This window comes from Paramormyrops kingsleyae, chromosome 18, assembly GCF_048594095.1.
Source record: "Paramormyrops kingsleyae isolate MSU_618 chromosome 18, PKINGS_0.4, whole genome shotgun sequence".
Classification (NCBI taxonomy): Eukaryota; Metazoa; Chordata; class Actinopteri; order Osteoglossiformes; family Mormyridae; genus Paramormyrops; species Paramormyrops kingsleyae.
This window is the reverse complement of record NC_132814.1, coordinates 11,003,093-11,019,091: the sequence shown is the minus strand read 5'-3', so window position 1 is coordinate 11,019,091 and position 15,999 is coordinate 11,003,093. Positions and strand designations below refer to the sequence as shown.

The window sequence follows — 15,999 nt, the reverse complement described above, 5'->3', positions numbered from 1 at the left end:
ACTTACATACGTTGTAGCCCTTTGCCCCACTACCAGTTTTGGCTCCGTACATTTTTCTTGCGTGTATCAGAAATGTATTTTGTGATGTTAATTAGCAGTCTGTCTGAACACTGCGTCCTGTTGATGACAACAGTAGTCCTGGTGCAGCCATTGTTTAATGTGCTACACAGAGCTGTTTGACGTTTGCAAAATCATGGCTACATCTGCCTCCACTGGGCTAACAAAATTGATCAAAAACTATCAGGAGTTCATAATTTTGAGGCATTTGTCAGTTTAGTTTGAATATTTAAAAAAAGAAATCGAGCTGCACAAATGTAGCTTATGTCAATGGACAGGTTACTTACCCACAGTAAACTCTCTCAAGTATATAGAGAGGGAGGCTTACAGCTATTTGGATTTCAAAAATATGTAATTTTAAAAAATATTTATTGAATTTGTGCTAGTGAACTTTTAGCACACAGAAACATCCTCTGTCATGAGGAGTATAAAAATGAGCCTGTAATTGTGTACAACAGCCAAGGTTCCTCTTTGCTGTGGAGCCCCTGAACTTAGTCAGAGGAATTAATGAAATATAATTGTTAAAGTAACATGAATTACTCTGTTAATACACAAACATTTGGCATTCAAGGACATTCCATGGTGTAAAGGGTGGGGCATTAGGACCTTGGTGCTTTTCCTGTCCTGTTCTAGCCATATGCAACTTTTAGCTAATGACTGTGTTTGCTAGAAGTTCACATTGCGATGTAAACTAAGGTCTTTCTAAAAGGTTTATCATTTGAGACTCATGTAACTATAAGAAAGCTCATATTAGCTACATGCCGGCTTACACGCTCCCTCCATCTTTTAGTCACTGGACTAAGTTTGCCACAGTAGATGGTACACATAAATAGTAAATACTGCTGGAAACCTCTCTGTTCTGGATCTTCGGATTACGGTCGTTAAGACCTGCTGTAGGCTCGTAATTCACTTTGGTTGATGTTGGTGGCCATATACCTTCAGGATTGAGGTCCTGCGACCAAACATAGGCTGCGACAAATTTCTGACAATGGAAGAAATGCAGTATGACTGTCATAAGAACATAAGAACTATACAAACGAGAGGAGGCCATTCGGCCCATCGAGCTCGCTTGTGGAGAACTTAACTAATAGCTCAGAGTTGTTAAAATCTTATCTAGCTCTGATTTAAAGGAGCCCAAGGATTCAGCTTGCACTATGTTATCAGGAAGACTATTCCATACTCTGTCTACACGCTGTGTATAGAAGTGCTTCCCTAAATCCAGTTTGAAATTTTCTCCCGCTAATTTCCACCTATGGCCACGAGTTCTTGTATTTGAACTAATGCTGAAGTAACTATTCGGTTGAACAGCATCCAAACCTGTTAGAATCTTATAGACCTGGATCATGTCCCCCCTCAGTCTCCTTTGCTTGAGGCTGAACAGATTTAGCTCAAAGCTAAACACCAAGCATGGTCTCACAATTTGACTACTGGTACGAGCTACATCTACTAACGAATCAACACTAATGATGTTTTATTCTTGTACAGACTCTCCTCTACTAACAAAAACTTTCAACTTACAAACTTTCAGACATACGAACAAAGAGGACTGTAAGTCCAAATTGTGTTCATTGGGCTCCCGTTTCCTGTCCGCAACATCAATTTTGTTTTCTGCGCGCCAATTCCGCCTAGCACGACTTCTGGCCTCTATTCCCGCCGCGCAGCAGCGTAGCGTGCGTACTCCCAGCATCCTAATTCTTTGTACTTGCGTATACCCTTAAAATGATGTAGAATAACGACTTACGAACATTTCAAGTTACGAACGGCCGTTCGGAACGCATCTCATTCGCAAGTAGAGGAGCGTCTGTATATTGATTTGCATGGTAGTCTACGATTCAACAGGCATTATCATTGTACAGTCTACACTGGTGTTTATTAGATGCATGTCACACAGTATAGCTTGCAATACACTCATTCGATTGCTGAAATCGCAGTCTGTAGGAGGCTTCAGTCGAAAACCATGCAGTTAGGTACACTGGAGCCCATGAGCCGTAACAGACCGGCCTGCAGGATACGTGTGCACTGCTCTTCCTGACACTGTATCCAGACTTGCCAAGACTCTGCCACAGCTGTTTCGTCCCTTTCATAATCATGCTATTTAATTTTTATAATGTAAAGTCCAGCACTGACAGATTCCAAAAGGTCCATTACATTTCTGATTACATCAACAGGCAGCCCAGAACACTGATTCTAGGAGTGCAAAAAGCCTGCGTTTCTCCAAACCCTCTTATTTTGCCTAGAGCACGCAAATTTCTCTCTGCATGTCCTATTTTTAAAAAATACAAACAGCTGTACTGCATTAAACATTTTATTGTAGTCATACCAGTACGGATACCTACGCAGCTGAATACAGAACTAGAGCTTACACAGGAGAGGTTTTTTAACCAATGGTTGAGTTCAGGAATAAGAAAGCTGAAAATATGTGAAAAACTAAAATAATGAGTTATTTTCAAAAACTGTCAGAGTGAACAGATAATCAGGCAGGAAATACGGGTTTACTATGGTATTATTTACTTCACAACAGGTTAAGATGTTAGGAAATAAGGAGCTGAAATTTATTTCTTATAGGCAGGAACATATTTTACCACTTTTAACTTCAACAGGTGACTGAGGCTTTCATATTCAGCAATTCTACCTGTAGCTCATTGCTCACATAATATTTGACACATTGTGTTTAGTTCTTGTCAAAATCACACATCAAAATGTATTAATTATGTGTATGTATATTATTTATAAATAATATTTCACTGTTTATTTTGCACTCTGCTGTTTGCAGTTGAAACTTCATGCCATTTATAGGCGATTTATGCCTGCTGTACATAATCAGATTACTTTAAGCAAAACTATATTAATAGCTAATAATGGAAGAAATTGCTAATCCAGCTTTTTCAAATGCATAATCAATTTAATGTTTTTTGTAATTTACACAAAATGCTGCACAAAGAAATCTGGCATTTAATAAAAGCAAAAAATAATAATAAACACAAGCTTATTCTTCTGTCTCTTCAAATATCATTAAGTTCTGACATTTTAGCAAGGAAAATTATGCTTTAAGACTATAAATTTTGCTTCTAATCACTGGGCAGAGTGTGATTGACTACATTTGTACTGGGAAAAGATATTTTTGCCAATTTCTCCCCAGTCCAAAGCAAAACTCATATCACTGGAGCTGGAACATCGGTTTTTGGACTACAGAAAAATCTCTTAGCCCAGTGTTTCTCAACCCGGTCCTCAGGGAGCCCCAGACAGTCCAAATTTTTGCTCTCTCCCAGCTCCCTGCCAGATGGTCCACATTTTTGCTCCCTCCCAGCTCCCTACCAGGAAGGAGCAAAAACATGGACTGTCTGGGGTCCTCAAGGACCGGTTTTGAGAAACACCGTCTTAGCAAGTCCAGTGTTTTGATTATTTCAAAGGGGCAAACACTTTCCGTTATCAAAATCAGTTAATAAACACAAACATGACCCTGCCAACGAGTCTCGGGATTTCCGAAATACATCCATTCAGAGCAGAACGTTAACCAATTCCACCCCATAGGGAATGTATGTGCTAAGTGGTTCCACAGCACCCTTGAAAATATGAACTTAGTGTTACTTTCTAAGAATGCCCTGTAAATAGCATCCTTCTTTTGCCTGTTTTTTGTTTTGTTTTTTTGCACACTGCTTGAATATACGTAGGTTTTACTTAATTCTAGTGGATGTATATTGGGCATAATTTGATGATTCCATTGGTTATGGAGAATACTAAGCTAGTGGACAACATAGTGTTTTTCTTCTCTAAGGCGTGAAGTTCTAGTGTTATGTCAGGAACTGGGTTCTAAGAGTAGGAGAGGCATTGGTGGTTCTGGGCCTTCCGCTCATGGGGATGGCGGAAAAACTGTCCTTCTAAAAGCAGAGCTCAGCTGAGAGCTGCACGCAGACAGTTCTGAGGTGGGCCAGTGATTTTGCGGCTTGCAATCGGATACCACGCAAGACTCTCTTGTGGTGGACATCTGTCCCACTGCTTACAGCAAGGAACCCCAACGATTCTCTTTCAGTATTTTACTATGATGTATATGTGATTAAATGTATGTATTCATGTAGGGAAACTGTGCATAAGAATAAGTACTTACTAAGTGTTTAAGTGTTTAGCAACATCTCAATGTGTGTTCCGAAGAATAGGTTGAAGACTATTTTGTATTAGTTTGTGTGTGTGTGTGTGTGTGTCTGTGTGTCTTGTTATGACCTACTCCTGTTCTCTGTTGCTATGCCTTTTGCGCCTCTTGATTCGTTTTAGGGCTGCTGTGATCTATTGGAGGGCCGAAAATTATTCCACTTGTAGGGGGTGGCGTTAGACCCCTAGGCGAGGACCAAGGAGAAGAAGCACTCACCCGTTCACTAGTGGCTTTCAGGAACTGTGACACTTCTTCGGGATGTGTTTACTGCTAGAGAGGGAGTATTGTTGTTTCATTATATTTCAAGAATCCGGTTCCCTTTTCAGTTGTACAGGTTTTTCAGTTACATTGTAGCTATTCCTGACAAAGGCCGCCTCCAGAGCGGTTATTGTGGTGAGCCGGACTAAGATTGTTTAGTGAAGGCGGGGATGAAGCATCTCACACCATATGATACGTCCTATGAGCTGAGGTTCATAACAATGCATTATGAACTGGTCAAACAAAAGTGGATTCTTAGTTAAAGCCTTAGAAAGCATATGTTATTGCATTTTGTGTTAACATGTTTCTGCACCGTCTGATATCCAACATGTTGCTGCACTGAATGAGCACCGTATAACTATGCAGATGAGAACGTAGATGGACAATGTAAAAATAAGTTCCGAGCATGGCAGAAACATGCAACAGTTGAATATATAAAAAGTATAATATGAATGCTTGAAAAAGGCTGGACAATAGCAATTATGGGCAAAAAGTGCCACCATTAGATTCAAAGGAAGCTGGGAAGAGCATCTGCAAAGGCAGGAAACCTGGCAACGAGCCAAACTTTGGTCTGGTCTGGGAGTAACGGGGGGGGGGAGAGAGAGGATGGAGGGCACCGAGAGACTGGCCTGCGATCGGCTCGCCACGAGCTAGAGGATAGTAGACAAGAAAATGTATAGAAATGGATACAACTAAGTGTTGGGGCACATCTGCAGGGGGGGCAGCCTTGTCTGTACCTCTGTGGTTACAATACTGACTGACAACATCAAGCCTAAACTTTCAATCTTACTTTAGTCTTATTTTGTAGTAGACTAAGCTCTAGACAGACAGACAGAGACAGACAGACAGGTTCACCCATTGGGAAACATGTAGCCTCATACAGAACACATGACATTCTGAAGAAATTCCATTCATACAGTTGTCTGTAGTTCACATTAACTTGACAGCATGTGACAACAATAAAAAAATTTTAAAAGCTCTTAATTTTGTGAACTGTATTTGGCTAACACGACCAATCAAGACTGGTGCTTAAACTGTACTGTTCTGAGAGTTTGCAGAGGAATGGCATCCTCTGTGCAGAAGTAGCCCCTGACGGCCTGACACACGTCTCCGTCGTCACATTCTGGCAGCCAAGGTCGTAGTTTAGCGCGCTTCCTGGAACAAACACTGCTTCCTCGAACATGATGTGCATCTCACAGGATTGGCATTTCATTCATTTGCCAAAATTCCTCAGCATCCAGGGCAGTGATGTCACCCTTTTTTGTTAGAGGTAAGAACATTTGGGTCAAATAAAACTGGTCAAAACTAGTCTAACCGAACCTGGCACTGTGTAAATGAGGTAAGGAAGTGCTCTAATTAAAATGAAAAGAAGAAAGTCATAAAATGAAAATATACATCAATTTAAACAAATAGTGCCACTATCAGAATACTACCCCCACACATCACATGCACGCCAACATGCTCCTAGTTACTAAGTTTCATACCTAGTCCATTGTTCCCTTATGTCTTATGCACAGAAATAAACTTTATTTTTGTTAGAAGCCATTTTACATTAAGTCATATATTTTTTTTATTTATTTCTTGTTTGTATGTTCAGCCACAGCAGAGTTAAGCTATGAGGTTAGTTCTTATAGGGTTAACATAAAACGTTAGCTTAAAAAATATAAATTTTAATTGCATGTGCTGACGCCTGTTTTCTTCTTTTCATTTCTTTCCTTCTCTTTTCTCATTTATATTTGGCCCACGTTACCCTCCCATACTTTAGTGAATCGTGTGACAAGTAATTAATCATAATTTAATGGCACATGCAATATTTTCTCAGGCATATGAGAGGTCAGCACCATAAAAACCGTAGTTCAACAGCACAAACTATAAACAAAAAGATCTTTCTTCTACATCAACAATGCCACCTGCACAAATCTGAAATCCCTTAAGCCATCAATAACTCATAAAAGGCTGCCATTAATCCTTCTCATTGCTTCCACCATTACATTTTAAAATATTTAAAAGTACATAATTTCATTTATGCTGATGAAAATGACTTTTTCACCAGTTTTGTCTTTCAGTAAAACAGGCCATCTTTTCTTGCCTTATAGTAGGTGATTTAACTTACTGTGCATATGTATGTACTGTCATAACATAAACAGGTCAAAACCAAATTGTTTAAGAGGAAACCATATTTTGCAATGCAGTATCCTGCTCAGATGAATATGTTCTCTGACAAAAAGCAAACTACACACTCATGACCAGAGTTGGGTAATTCAGGTCCAGAGAGTAAAAGTCCAGGCCGTGATTTTGTTGCAGCCAACTAGTTGAGTACTCTGTGACTGTGACTCTTTATGCTCAACTGGGTGGTTGAAACAAAATCTCGGTCTGGACTTTTACCCTCTGGACCTGAATTACCCAACTCTGCTCATGACAGAGAGAAGTCGGCAATCATGTGCTGTGCGTTTCAAGTGGCTTCTCTTACAATTCACTGCAATAACAAAGATGTCAGGGATCTGCCACATCATACTTAACCACGACTCACCCCACTACAGTCCTCATTACTCGTGGCTCCACATCAGCTTGGCTTCAGCTACATCACTGTAAGCTCTTCAATGAACTATAATGCTTTCACACTGATCTGGCTAAAAAGGCCGACATTTAGATGTAATTATCATACACATTTCTTTGTGAGACAAACTTACAATGTTGGTAAATATCTAAGCGCTAAGAGAGGGAAAGTGCCTGGCGGAGCACTGCAGTGTGCTGCAGAGCGTCGTGCAGAGCGTCCTGCAGAGCGTCCTGCAGACAGCCCAGCCCATCACTAGCACACATGTGCCTTCACACTTCAGGGCATTTTTACCACAGCTTGCCTCAGACAGACAGGAATCATCAGGGACTCCAATCACCCTGCATAACCACTTCACTTCCGCTTCAGGTAGATCACATAGCCCACGGTTCAGTATCTGTATATACCCACAGGCTATCAGGCTACTCAATGTCTGATAATAAGGGTGCTGCAGATTAAACTGCTGGTCATTTGCACCTTCTATTCATTACCACCATTCTACTTGCTGTTTGTTTTTGGGATAGAATTTTGCATGGTTTTGTGTTATTCACCACTACCATTGATGCTATTTATTGACTGCACTGCTGCTTATGTTGTCATTGTCTGATTATGCTAGTTACTGTTCTTCCGTGCTAATATACAGTTAACTGGCAGACTGCATGAGACATGCGAGCAAGCATCTCATTGTTACAACAAACTTGGGGATGTCCAAATCCCACGGAAGGAATTTAGGTGGTTAGGGCTATAAATATCAGACACAACGAAACAGCAAAATGCCAACTCTGATCACAATGCATGTTTTCAATACATGTTGGTGCACAACATTTGCTTAGCATGAAAGTAGTGCTTTTTGTAAGCCATTAAGTTTACTGTCATAAAAACCATGGCATTTGAACATTTCAAATCGCGTTGTATATCTGTAATTAACAAACCCATCAGACTATCTACAAGGTTAAAAAAAAATAAATAAAAAAAAAAAAGTTGCATGCGTGTAAATGTGTGTGCAGACGTGTCTCGGATTGAAAATCTTATTCCAGCCAGCTGAGCAAAGTTGCCAACCCTGTATGTATCCAAAACCGAAACAAATCACATGTATGAAGACGATCCCATACATGAGCAAGTATCATTTGGTAGCTATGAACATAATAATACATACCTACAGATATTATATATATGCACATTATATAAATATTACATTATATATACATTTTACCACTTCTCTTACCATTGTTAATTCATATTTAAACTTATTTGTATATATTGCCACAAAATCACAAATCAGAAAAAGTTTCCAAGAAACTAGCAGATGGCAAGTAACTGCTAGTAACAAGCCACCGGGTCTTGAAAAAATGAGCTGTACTCAGCCTTGTGGCAAAGCTCAAAGTTCACTTATAATCCTGTTGAATACTACACTAGAAAAAACACATGCTCAGATTTCAACATTCCTTGTCAACAAAGTGATAAAGAGCAAATTTACAGGACCGGTGCATTGTTGACAGGCAAAGGGGACTGTTAGCTCATAGAGAACATGCACCCAAACAAACTAGCTAAGCAACTGCAAGACAAATCATGATCACATCGGTCAAAAACGTGGACTTCTGAAGAGCTTCTAGGACCTGATCCAGTGAAGCTTATGACCAACTTTCCAATTCCATTATTTCCAGGGTATGGAACCAGTTGAGTGGTGAATACCTTCTGAGAGTGGTCTGAGGAGGGAAAAAACATTAACCGCCAACAGAGCGTTGGGTGGCCAAGACTCATCAATGTGAAATGTCAATGAAGCAACCACTGTCCATAGGTACTCACCACTGCCATTGAGTATTGCACAAGCCTTACTGTAAGATCGAGAACTTACAAAGCAGCTCACCAAGCTGGATTACAGCATGAGCATCAACTCAAGGTGCACTAGGTTCAAACAGGTCAAAACTAAATTGCTTCAGAGGAAACCATATTTTGCAATGCAGTATCCTGCTCAGATGAATATGCTCTCTGACAAAAAGCAAATTACACACTCATGACCAGAGTTGAGTAATTCAGGTCCAGAGAGTTTTGTTTCAACCAACCAGTTGAGTACTCTGTGACTGTGACTCTTTATGCTCAACTGGGTGGTTGAAACAAAATCTCGGTCTGGACTTTTACTCTCTGGACCTGAATTACCCAACTCTGCTCATGACATAGAGAAGTCGGTAATCATTTTCCTTCAAATGACAACAAAGACATTAGTTTATGTTTTCAGTACCCACTATGTTTGTGTGTGTGTTTTTGTATGTATATATATGTATGTATATATATATACTGTAGTGTAACAAAGAGTGCTGCTCCACATGCAATCAAAGAACAAGTGCACATTCCTTTTTATTTCTTTAATTAAAGGCGTCTTTGACAGTATTCTCACAGGGTATTATGTCTTTAAACAGAAAAAGCTTTTAAGAGCAATGCCTACAGACAATAATGTTTTTGTTTCATCACAAACTCACAATCCCTGAAAATCAATATAAATATTTTGATACACTACAAATGTATTCTTTGCTGTCTAGCACTACTCCTCTTTTCAATAAGAAATAATTAAATCAGTTTTTTTCCCCCTGATACCAAGGCCTCTGTGGCAATCAGAAAGAAAACATTTAAAATTCTGTCAAGATACATCTTCAGTTTGAAAAAAAAATAAGGAATCCTCAAAAATGGGTCCTTGCCCTGTGCTTTAGCCCTCCATACCTTTGCTGAAGTCTACGGATAAACACCCATTTACTTCATAAAACACAGATACCAAAATTTGTTGCTATGACAAAGGCAAGATTTCAACTTATTCTAACATTACAGCAGAAGCACAAAAATGAGTTTTAAAATGGTGACATGCTTTTTACAGTAAAATGGAGCTTCATATGTCTTCAAAGTATGAAATCATATGACCGCTGTTTTTGTTAGATGCTAAAAAGCTGAAAAGCATTTAACCACACAGCTGTGCTTATTTTCATTGCTGCAGAAACCTGTTTTTGGCAATCTATTTCATGGATACATCTTTGTACACTTCTGTGTAGGCATCAATGGTAAGAGATTGACAAAGCTCATGAATCTCTATTGTCTCTTTTTCAGGAAATTGATTTTGTTTCAAGGAATTATATAAGGATGCTATGCGCACAGAGTAATATTTTTTGTAAATAATTGCTGCCATTGCTGTATATTACTGTCCCTATTACCCAGGTTGCCTAAAATAAACATTTTTGAAGCAATTCGGTGCATGCATATAGAATTAGCAAAAATGTGAATGTATCTGTTAAACACGTCCTTGCACAATTTAATCTTCTATCTTCTGAACCCGTTTTTAAATAGCTGAGCGCCCTCAGTCCCATTCATTTTCATTATTCCAGGAAATTATTCAAATAAAACTATTTCCAAAGGTTGCATTCCTTATCACTGAACTGTTTGCAAAGATATGAAAATGACCATAGTAACTTCTAAATTTCTTTCAGAATATTCCTGCCAACATAAATGTATACTGTACCAAGTGATTTATGGAATGGTAAGACCAAAGGATTTAATAAACAAATGTTTCAAATTCTAATGGAAGTGTTGTGTTGCCTAAAATTTTGGTTTTTATTCCTGGCTGGCTAACATAAAGAGCTGTGCATTGTGGGTCCAGGCTAAATCTGATGCCTTTTGCAGACCCTGTCATGTTTATCATCTTTCCTGCCAACCTTGGTTTCTCTCTCTCCTCCTATACCATAGTGGTATTATTCAAACCCTATTGTGTGGCAGAATTTGGGCCGAGCTCTGATGCAGTTTCATGCATTCTTGTGTAAGGGGTCCCATATGAAATAACCATTTGTTCACTCCATCTGTTACAGGTTCAAAATTGTCCACATGAAAAAAGAAAAGAGAAGAATAGTTTTAAAAAACCTACTCGTGAAAGATCCGGGAATCTTTCATAGCTTTTAAATTCACTACACAGATTACAATCTCTCATACACATCCTTTGGGAAATGTTCAGTCTGGGGATGCATCCAGTTTTCATTCATCCAATTTAGTTAAACCTCTACCTGACCAGAGAGGGCTACTTCCATTCAAATTCAAGCGCAGTTTACCACATGATAATTTCACGATTCATGGACAGAGATGAATGGAAAATGGGGGCGGATTCTGAGCTCACTAATGAAGGGCAGAAGAGGGAGTGAGCCTGGGTCAACACACTGTCAGCATGTGCCTGCCTTGGAGGGCTTCAATTTGTAGTTAATAAAATAATAATAATAATAATAATAATAATAATAATATTGATAATAATAAGCTACATTTATACAGCACCATTTGCAAACCCAAGGTCACTTTACAAGGAGGAAAAACACACACAACTAAGTAGAACAGGAAGAGAAATGTTCATTAAACAGCAAAGTTAAGTCAGATTTAAAAGTGGAAAGTGAAGAACAGTCATGGAGAGACTGAGGAAGAGGATTCCAGAGTTTGGGGGCAGTGGCACTGAATCACCTACCACCCAAAGTGAGAAGCCTGACGCGAGGGACAAGGAGCAGATTACAGCTAGATGACCGGAGAGAATGAGGGGAGAGATAGGGGTCAGGAGGCCAGTGAGGTGAAGCGGTGCAAGACCATGTGGTGCTTTGTGGTTCTTCAGAGGAACAACCTCACTAAGGCCGCATGACACAGGTGCAGCTGACGATCGTTAATTGGCACCTCTGAATTTTATATACATCAAGCACAATATCTCCTGGAAAAAGATGTATAGCGAAAGAGCTTGTGTCTAAATAGTCATGTTACAGAACGGCTGATACAAAAAAAGCACAGTATAAAATAATCAAAATCTAAAAAAGAATGTGTGGAAAATGTACAAAAACTGAAATATTACCTTGCCACATTTATTGGTACCCTTTTCAAGAATTCAAATCAGTCTGGGGGAAAAAAAAAAACCAGATTGGCATTGCAGTTAAATTAGACTCACCTGTGATAAATTTTGGGTCCTCACATGACTCGAATTACCCAATGAATGATGGCTTTAATGCTTAAAAGGACCAATTTTAGACCCAGTTCCTTTTTCACAATGATAAGAAATGCTATTATCACCAAGCATAAAAATTCTAAAGGGTACAAGGCCATTTCCAAAGACCTTGGTATCCCTGTTTCAACAGTTCCCAATGTTATTAATTAGTTTGCTGCTCATAGAACTATCAAGAACCTCCCGGGACATAGTAGGAAGAACAAAATTGATCAGAGAAGCCTTCAAAGTTTGGTAAAACACACACAAGGCTTAAGGGTGACCTGGTGCAATCTGGAGGAATGGGTTCAACCCATATCACACTAAACCAAGAAGGCCAAGGTGGACAGCACTACTGGAAAAGAAACATTAAAAGGCAAAACTGCTATTTTCTAAAACTTACCTAGAGAAATCACAATACTCAGGGAAATTATCTATGGACAGATGAAGTAGAGATCTTTAGCAATGCAGAGCAGCTTTTGGTTTAAGGCTGACAAAATTAAGCTGACGAATGTATTAAATGAATCGTGAAATCAGAGGATTACTGAGGCATTTAAGAGGAAATCTGCCTCCCAGTGTCAGAAAACAGGTTTGGGTCAAACATCACGATTGCTCCAGCAGCATGATGATCCAAAGCACATCCAAGAGAAAGAAAATGACCAGTGAGTCCTGATCTCAATCTGATTGAAAATCTTTGGAATGAACTAAAATATATCATTGTGAAAAAAGAACCTTGCAAGCATTCAATCAACTGAAACTAACTGCAACTGAAGAGTAGTGGAAAGTACTAGGGGACAAGTGCAGGAAGCTTACAGACTGCTACACGAAACAATTCTAGGTGGTCCTTGTTGCTAAGGGTTCTGTCCTTGTTGCTAAGGGTTCTGCGACAAAATATTAGGGAAGGATGTCTTTAATGCTGTCCAGATAATATTCTGTTTATTTCTATTATTTATTCCTGTTAATTCACTACATTTATATTGAAAATGTATCTTTTTGTTGAATAAGTTTTGGATATAGTAAATACACTGATGAAGCAAAATCAGTACATTTCCCAATTATTTGTGATGATATTGCAGGACATTCAAAAAGTTCAGACGTGCCAATAATGTCGACTAAAACTGCACATAAATACAGCTCTCAATTTATGCAAAAAAACAACTTATTGTAAGACGCAAAAATCTCTGATACGTAGTGTTTACAGAAGCGCTAACACAAAAAGGTGGTATACGTCTGTATATGTGTTCTCTAGTATGTACTAGTAGTATATGTTTGGCTTATATGTTTTTTGCTATAAGGCAACGCAAATTCAATGGGAATGTAAACTCCAGCGTTTGTGGGATGGGTTACTTATATCGACTGAGAACTGCCTGTATACATTCTGACGTTATAGCGTTCAGTTCCCTGCTATGACACAGCCATGTTTTCCCTCAAACTGAAAAGCTGTATTAATCTTTTCAAATCTAAATAACAATAACTAAACAAAAAAATTAAGTAATAACTTTATTTTATTTATTTAGCTGTATTTTCTGTTTTGCCCGAAAAATTGTACGTTTACATTATATGTTTGAAGCCTCACAACCTACTGCATTATAAGTAAGTTTATTTATTAAGTGTTATTAAGTTTCTTCTTGGTTTATTCATTTCTTAATTTAATTCAGGAATGAAAACCCTCTGTGGACCTTCCATTGGCTGAGAGTGAGTAGATGACTATGTAAAAATCATTGGTAGTTTTCATATTAATAAAACTTGAAACAAATATTAAAAGACACAAAGTTACATATTTGTAATTAGTAGTAACTAGTAACTTGATCAGTACAAATCAAATCATACACTGTTAAACCTTGGGAAAAAAATGAAATTGGTTTATTTGTACTGTAATTTAATTGTTAATGTATTCTTTTGCTGCATGGCCTCCAGTCAAGTTGTTAGCAATTTTTATTCTTCGTTCTCTTCTACCATTTGGGACATAATTGTCAAACCAATTTCCTTCTTTTTTGAAAATAAAGCAGCCTTCTCTTTCTAAGTGCACGTTTTTTTTGCATGTAGCCCTCTTAGGGAAACAATCTAGCAGTCCAGCATATTTTGTAATGCTAAAATTTTCAAAACTCCACACAAATTCAGGAGCTTGTCAAACAGTTCCAAAGTGAAACCATTTGGAAAGGCTATATATATATCAGCTAATCAAAGTCACTGACACCACCTATTAATGTAAATTCATGGACACTATTAAAAATATATATAAATCTATGCAAATTTGACTTTCAGCTCCTGAACAACCACATGGTTTAATAATAGTAACAATGATTTCTTTAACATCATTTCAATGAAATTCAGCCATTATTACCATTACCATTATAAAGCAGTATTAAAATGAACTGTAAGCAAAATCTACCATTTCTCCACCACATCTCACTTTTACAAAACTGCTTACAGACTGTAACTTGAGTCTAGCCTTATCATAATGCCTATGCATCATCAGGCTTTGTATAGTCGGACCTGCTCAAAATTCCAAATTTAGACTCTCATGAACCTATCCTACATCGAAAACAAAATATATCATTTCTTCAGTGCATCTCATTCTTATGAAATTTCCCATTCCCTACAAGCCGGAACTATTTGTTCTAGAAATATTTACCAGTATTAATAGATGGTAAATGTTCGTTCTGGATCCTGTCCTTCCCTACTTCAGGAATTCTGACATAACTGTCAACTGGGTGAAAATATGACCTTTGCTACTGAAAAATCAGACGTGAAAAATTGTAGTTAAAATCCATCATCCATCCATCCATCCATCCATCCATCTTCAACCCTCAACCCAGACTCTGACAGGAAAAACAAATGCTTGATAAACTTTTATACTTTGAATGGGATAACATATTTTTCAGACAAGCCTATTTAACTCAGAGCTATACAGAACTACGCTAAAAACATTTTAATATTGATGCAGGAGTCTTGCAATATCCAATGAAGAATGATACAATCATTTACATTCCTACAAATTTGGCCTCTGTTGGTGTGCTCTCTAAATCATCCTCACTCAGACAGAAGATGTACAGCCTAAGAAATGATGCTGATGATTTTTTGTACCAAACTGCAGTAGAGACACCTCCTTTTTTGTGCACAGAAACATACGTGCAAACATTCAGCTATAGTATACCACCCTTTACATGTGTTAGGAGGAACACATCTATTAAGGGCAATGCCTGAGGGGTTGAGAGTCAGCAAAAAGGTCATTCTGCCAAATTCACAAAAACACAATTTGAATTACACTTAAGAAATAATGAAAGCACTTACCTCAAACAGAATTTATTCAAATTGATCGTAGCCTCTGTGATCAGCCCTTGATAACTTTCTTCGAAAACTGAAAGAGTTAAAGAATGTAGGTGTTACTGGTCTCTTACATCATTACACTGATGGTAACCAAGACTTATTTATTCTGTAATATTCTGTAAGAATTTTTATTTATAGTTAAATATATGCTGCATGAAAATCAAAACATATTTCACATTCCAAAAGTTAGACAATGCCAACTTTTTGCAAATTCTGAAAGTGATTTAATTCAACAGGTCCCTGACTGAATTATTGTTTTATTCAAGAGTATCACAGCAGGACCTTGCAGAGACTTGGACAGAGTCCATGTCCTTCATCACAAGGCCAGAATCTAGCCCTCTGTTTTCAAAATGTTTTCCTACACAAAGGTTTTAACCACTGACTGCCAGTGACAACGCAGAAGATAAATGTTTTCAAAGAAACGCTTATCTCTCTACACCAATCAGGATGTATTTTGTATTTTTCCAACCCTATCATTACGTCCTTGCTGGTGGTAACCTAGCTAATATACAGGTAATGAAAAATTTATTTCCTTTTACCTGTCATTTGTTTTGTTTTCGATTTGTCTTGTGAAAGCATATGTACCAGAATCCAAAGCGTCCCCGATTGGATGTGTCTATTTCTGTAGGTGTGATAATGTTAACGGTGGGCGATTATAAATGGGATATTTTC

At 38.2% G+C, this 15,999-nt stretch overlaps 1 protein-coding gene across 3 annotated transcripts in view; it reads right to left on the bottom strand.

Moving 5' to 3' along the window:
* Positions 1 to 15,999, bottom strand: part of zbtb20 (zinc finger and BTB domain containing 20) — a 66,831-nt gene that overhangs the window by 19,852 nt on the left and 30,980 nt on the right. For 2 of the 3 annotated variants that reach the window (XM_023800584.2, XM_023800586.2), the window contains exons 2-3: positions 15,292 to 15,358; positions 11,872 to 11,914 (exon numbers count right to left, since the gene is read on the bottom strand). In XM_023800584.2, the coding sequence (XP_023656352.1) occupies positions 11,872 to 11,881 (10 nt within the window). In that variant the 5' untranslated portion in view covers positions 11,882 to 11,914; positions 15,292 to 15,358. The remainder of the gene's footprint in view (positions 1 to 11,871; positions 11,915 to 15,291; positions 15,359 to 15,999) is intronic. The other variant, XM_023800585.2, reaches the window with a different exon arrangement.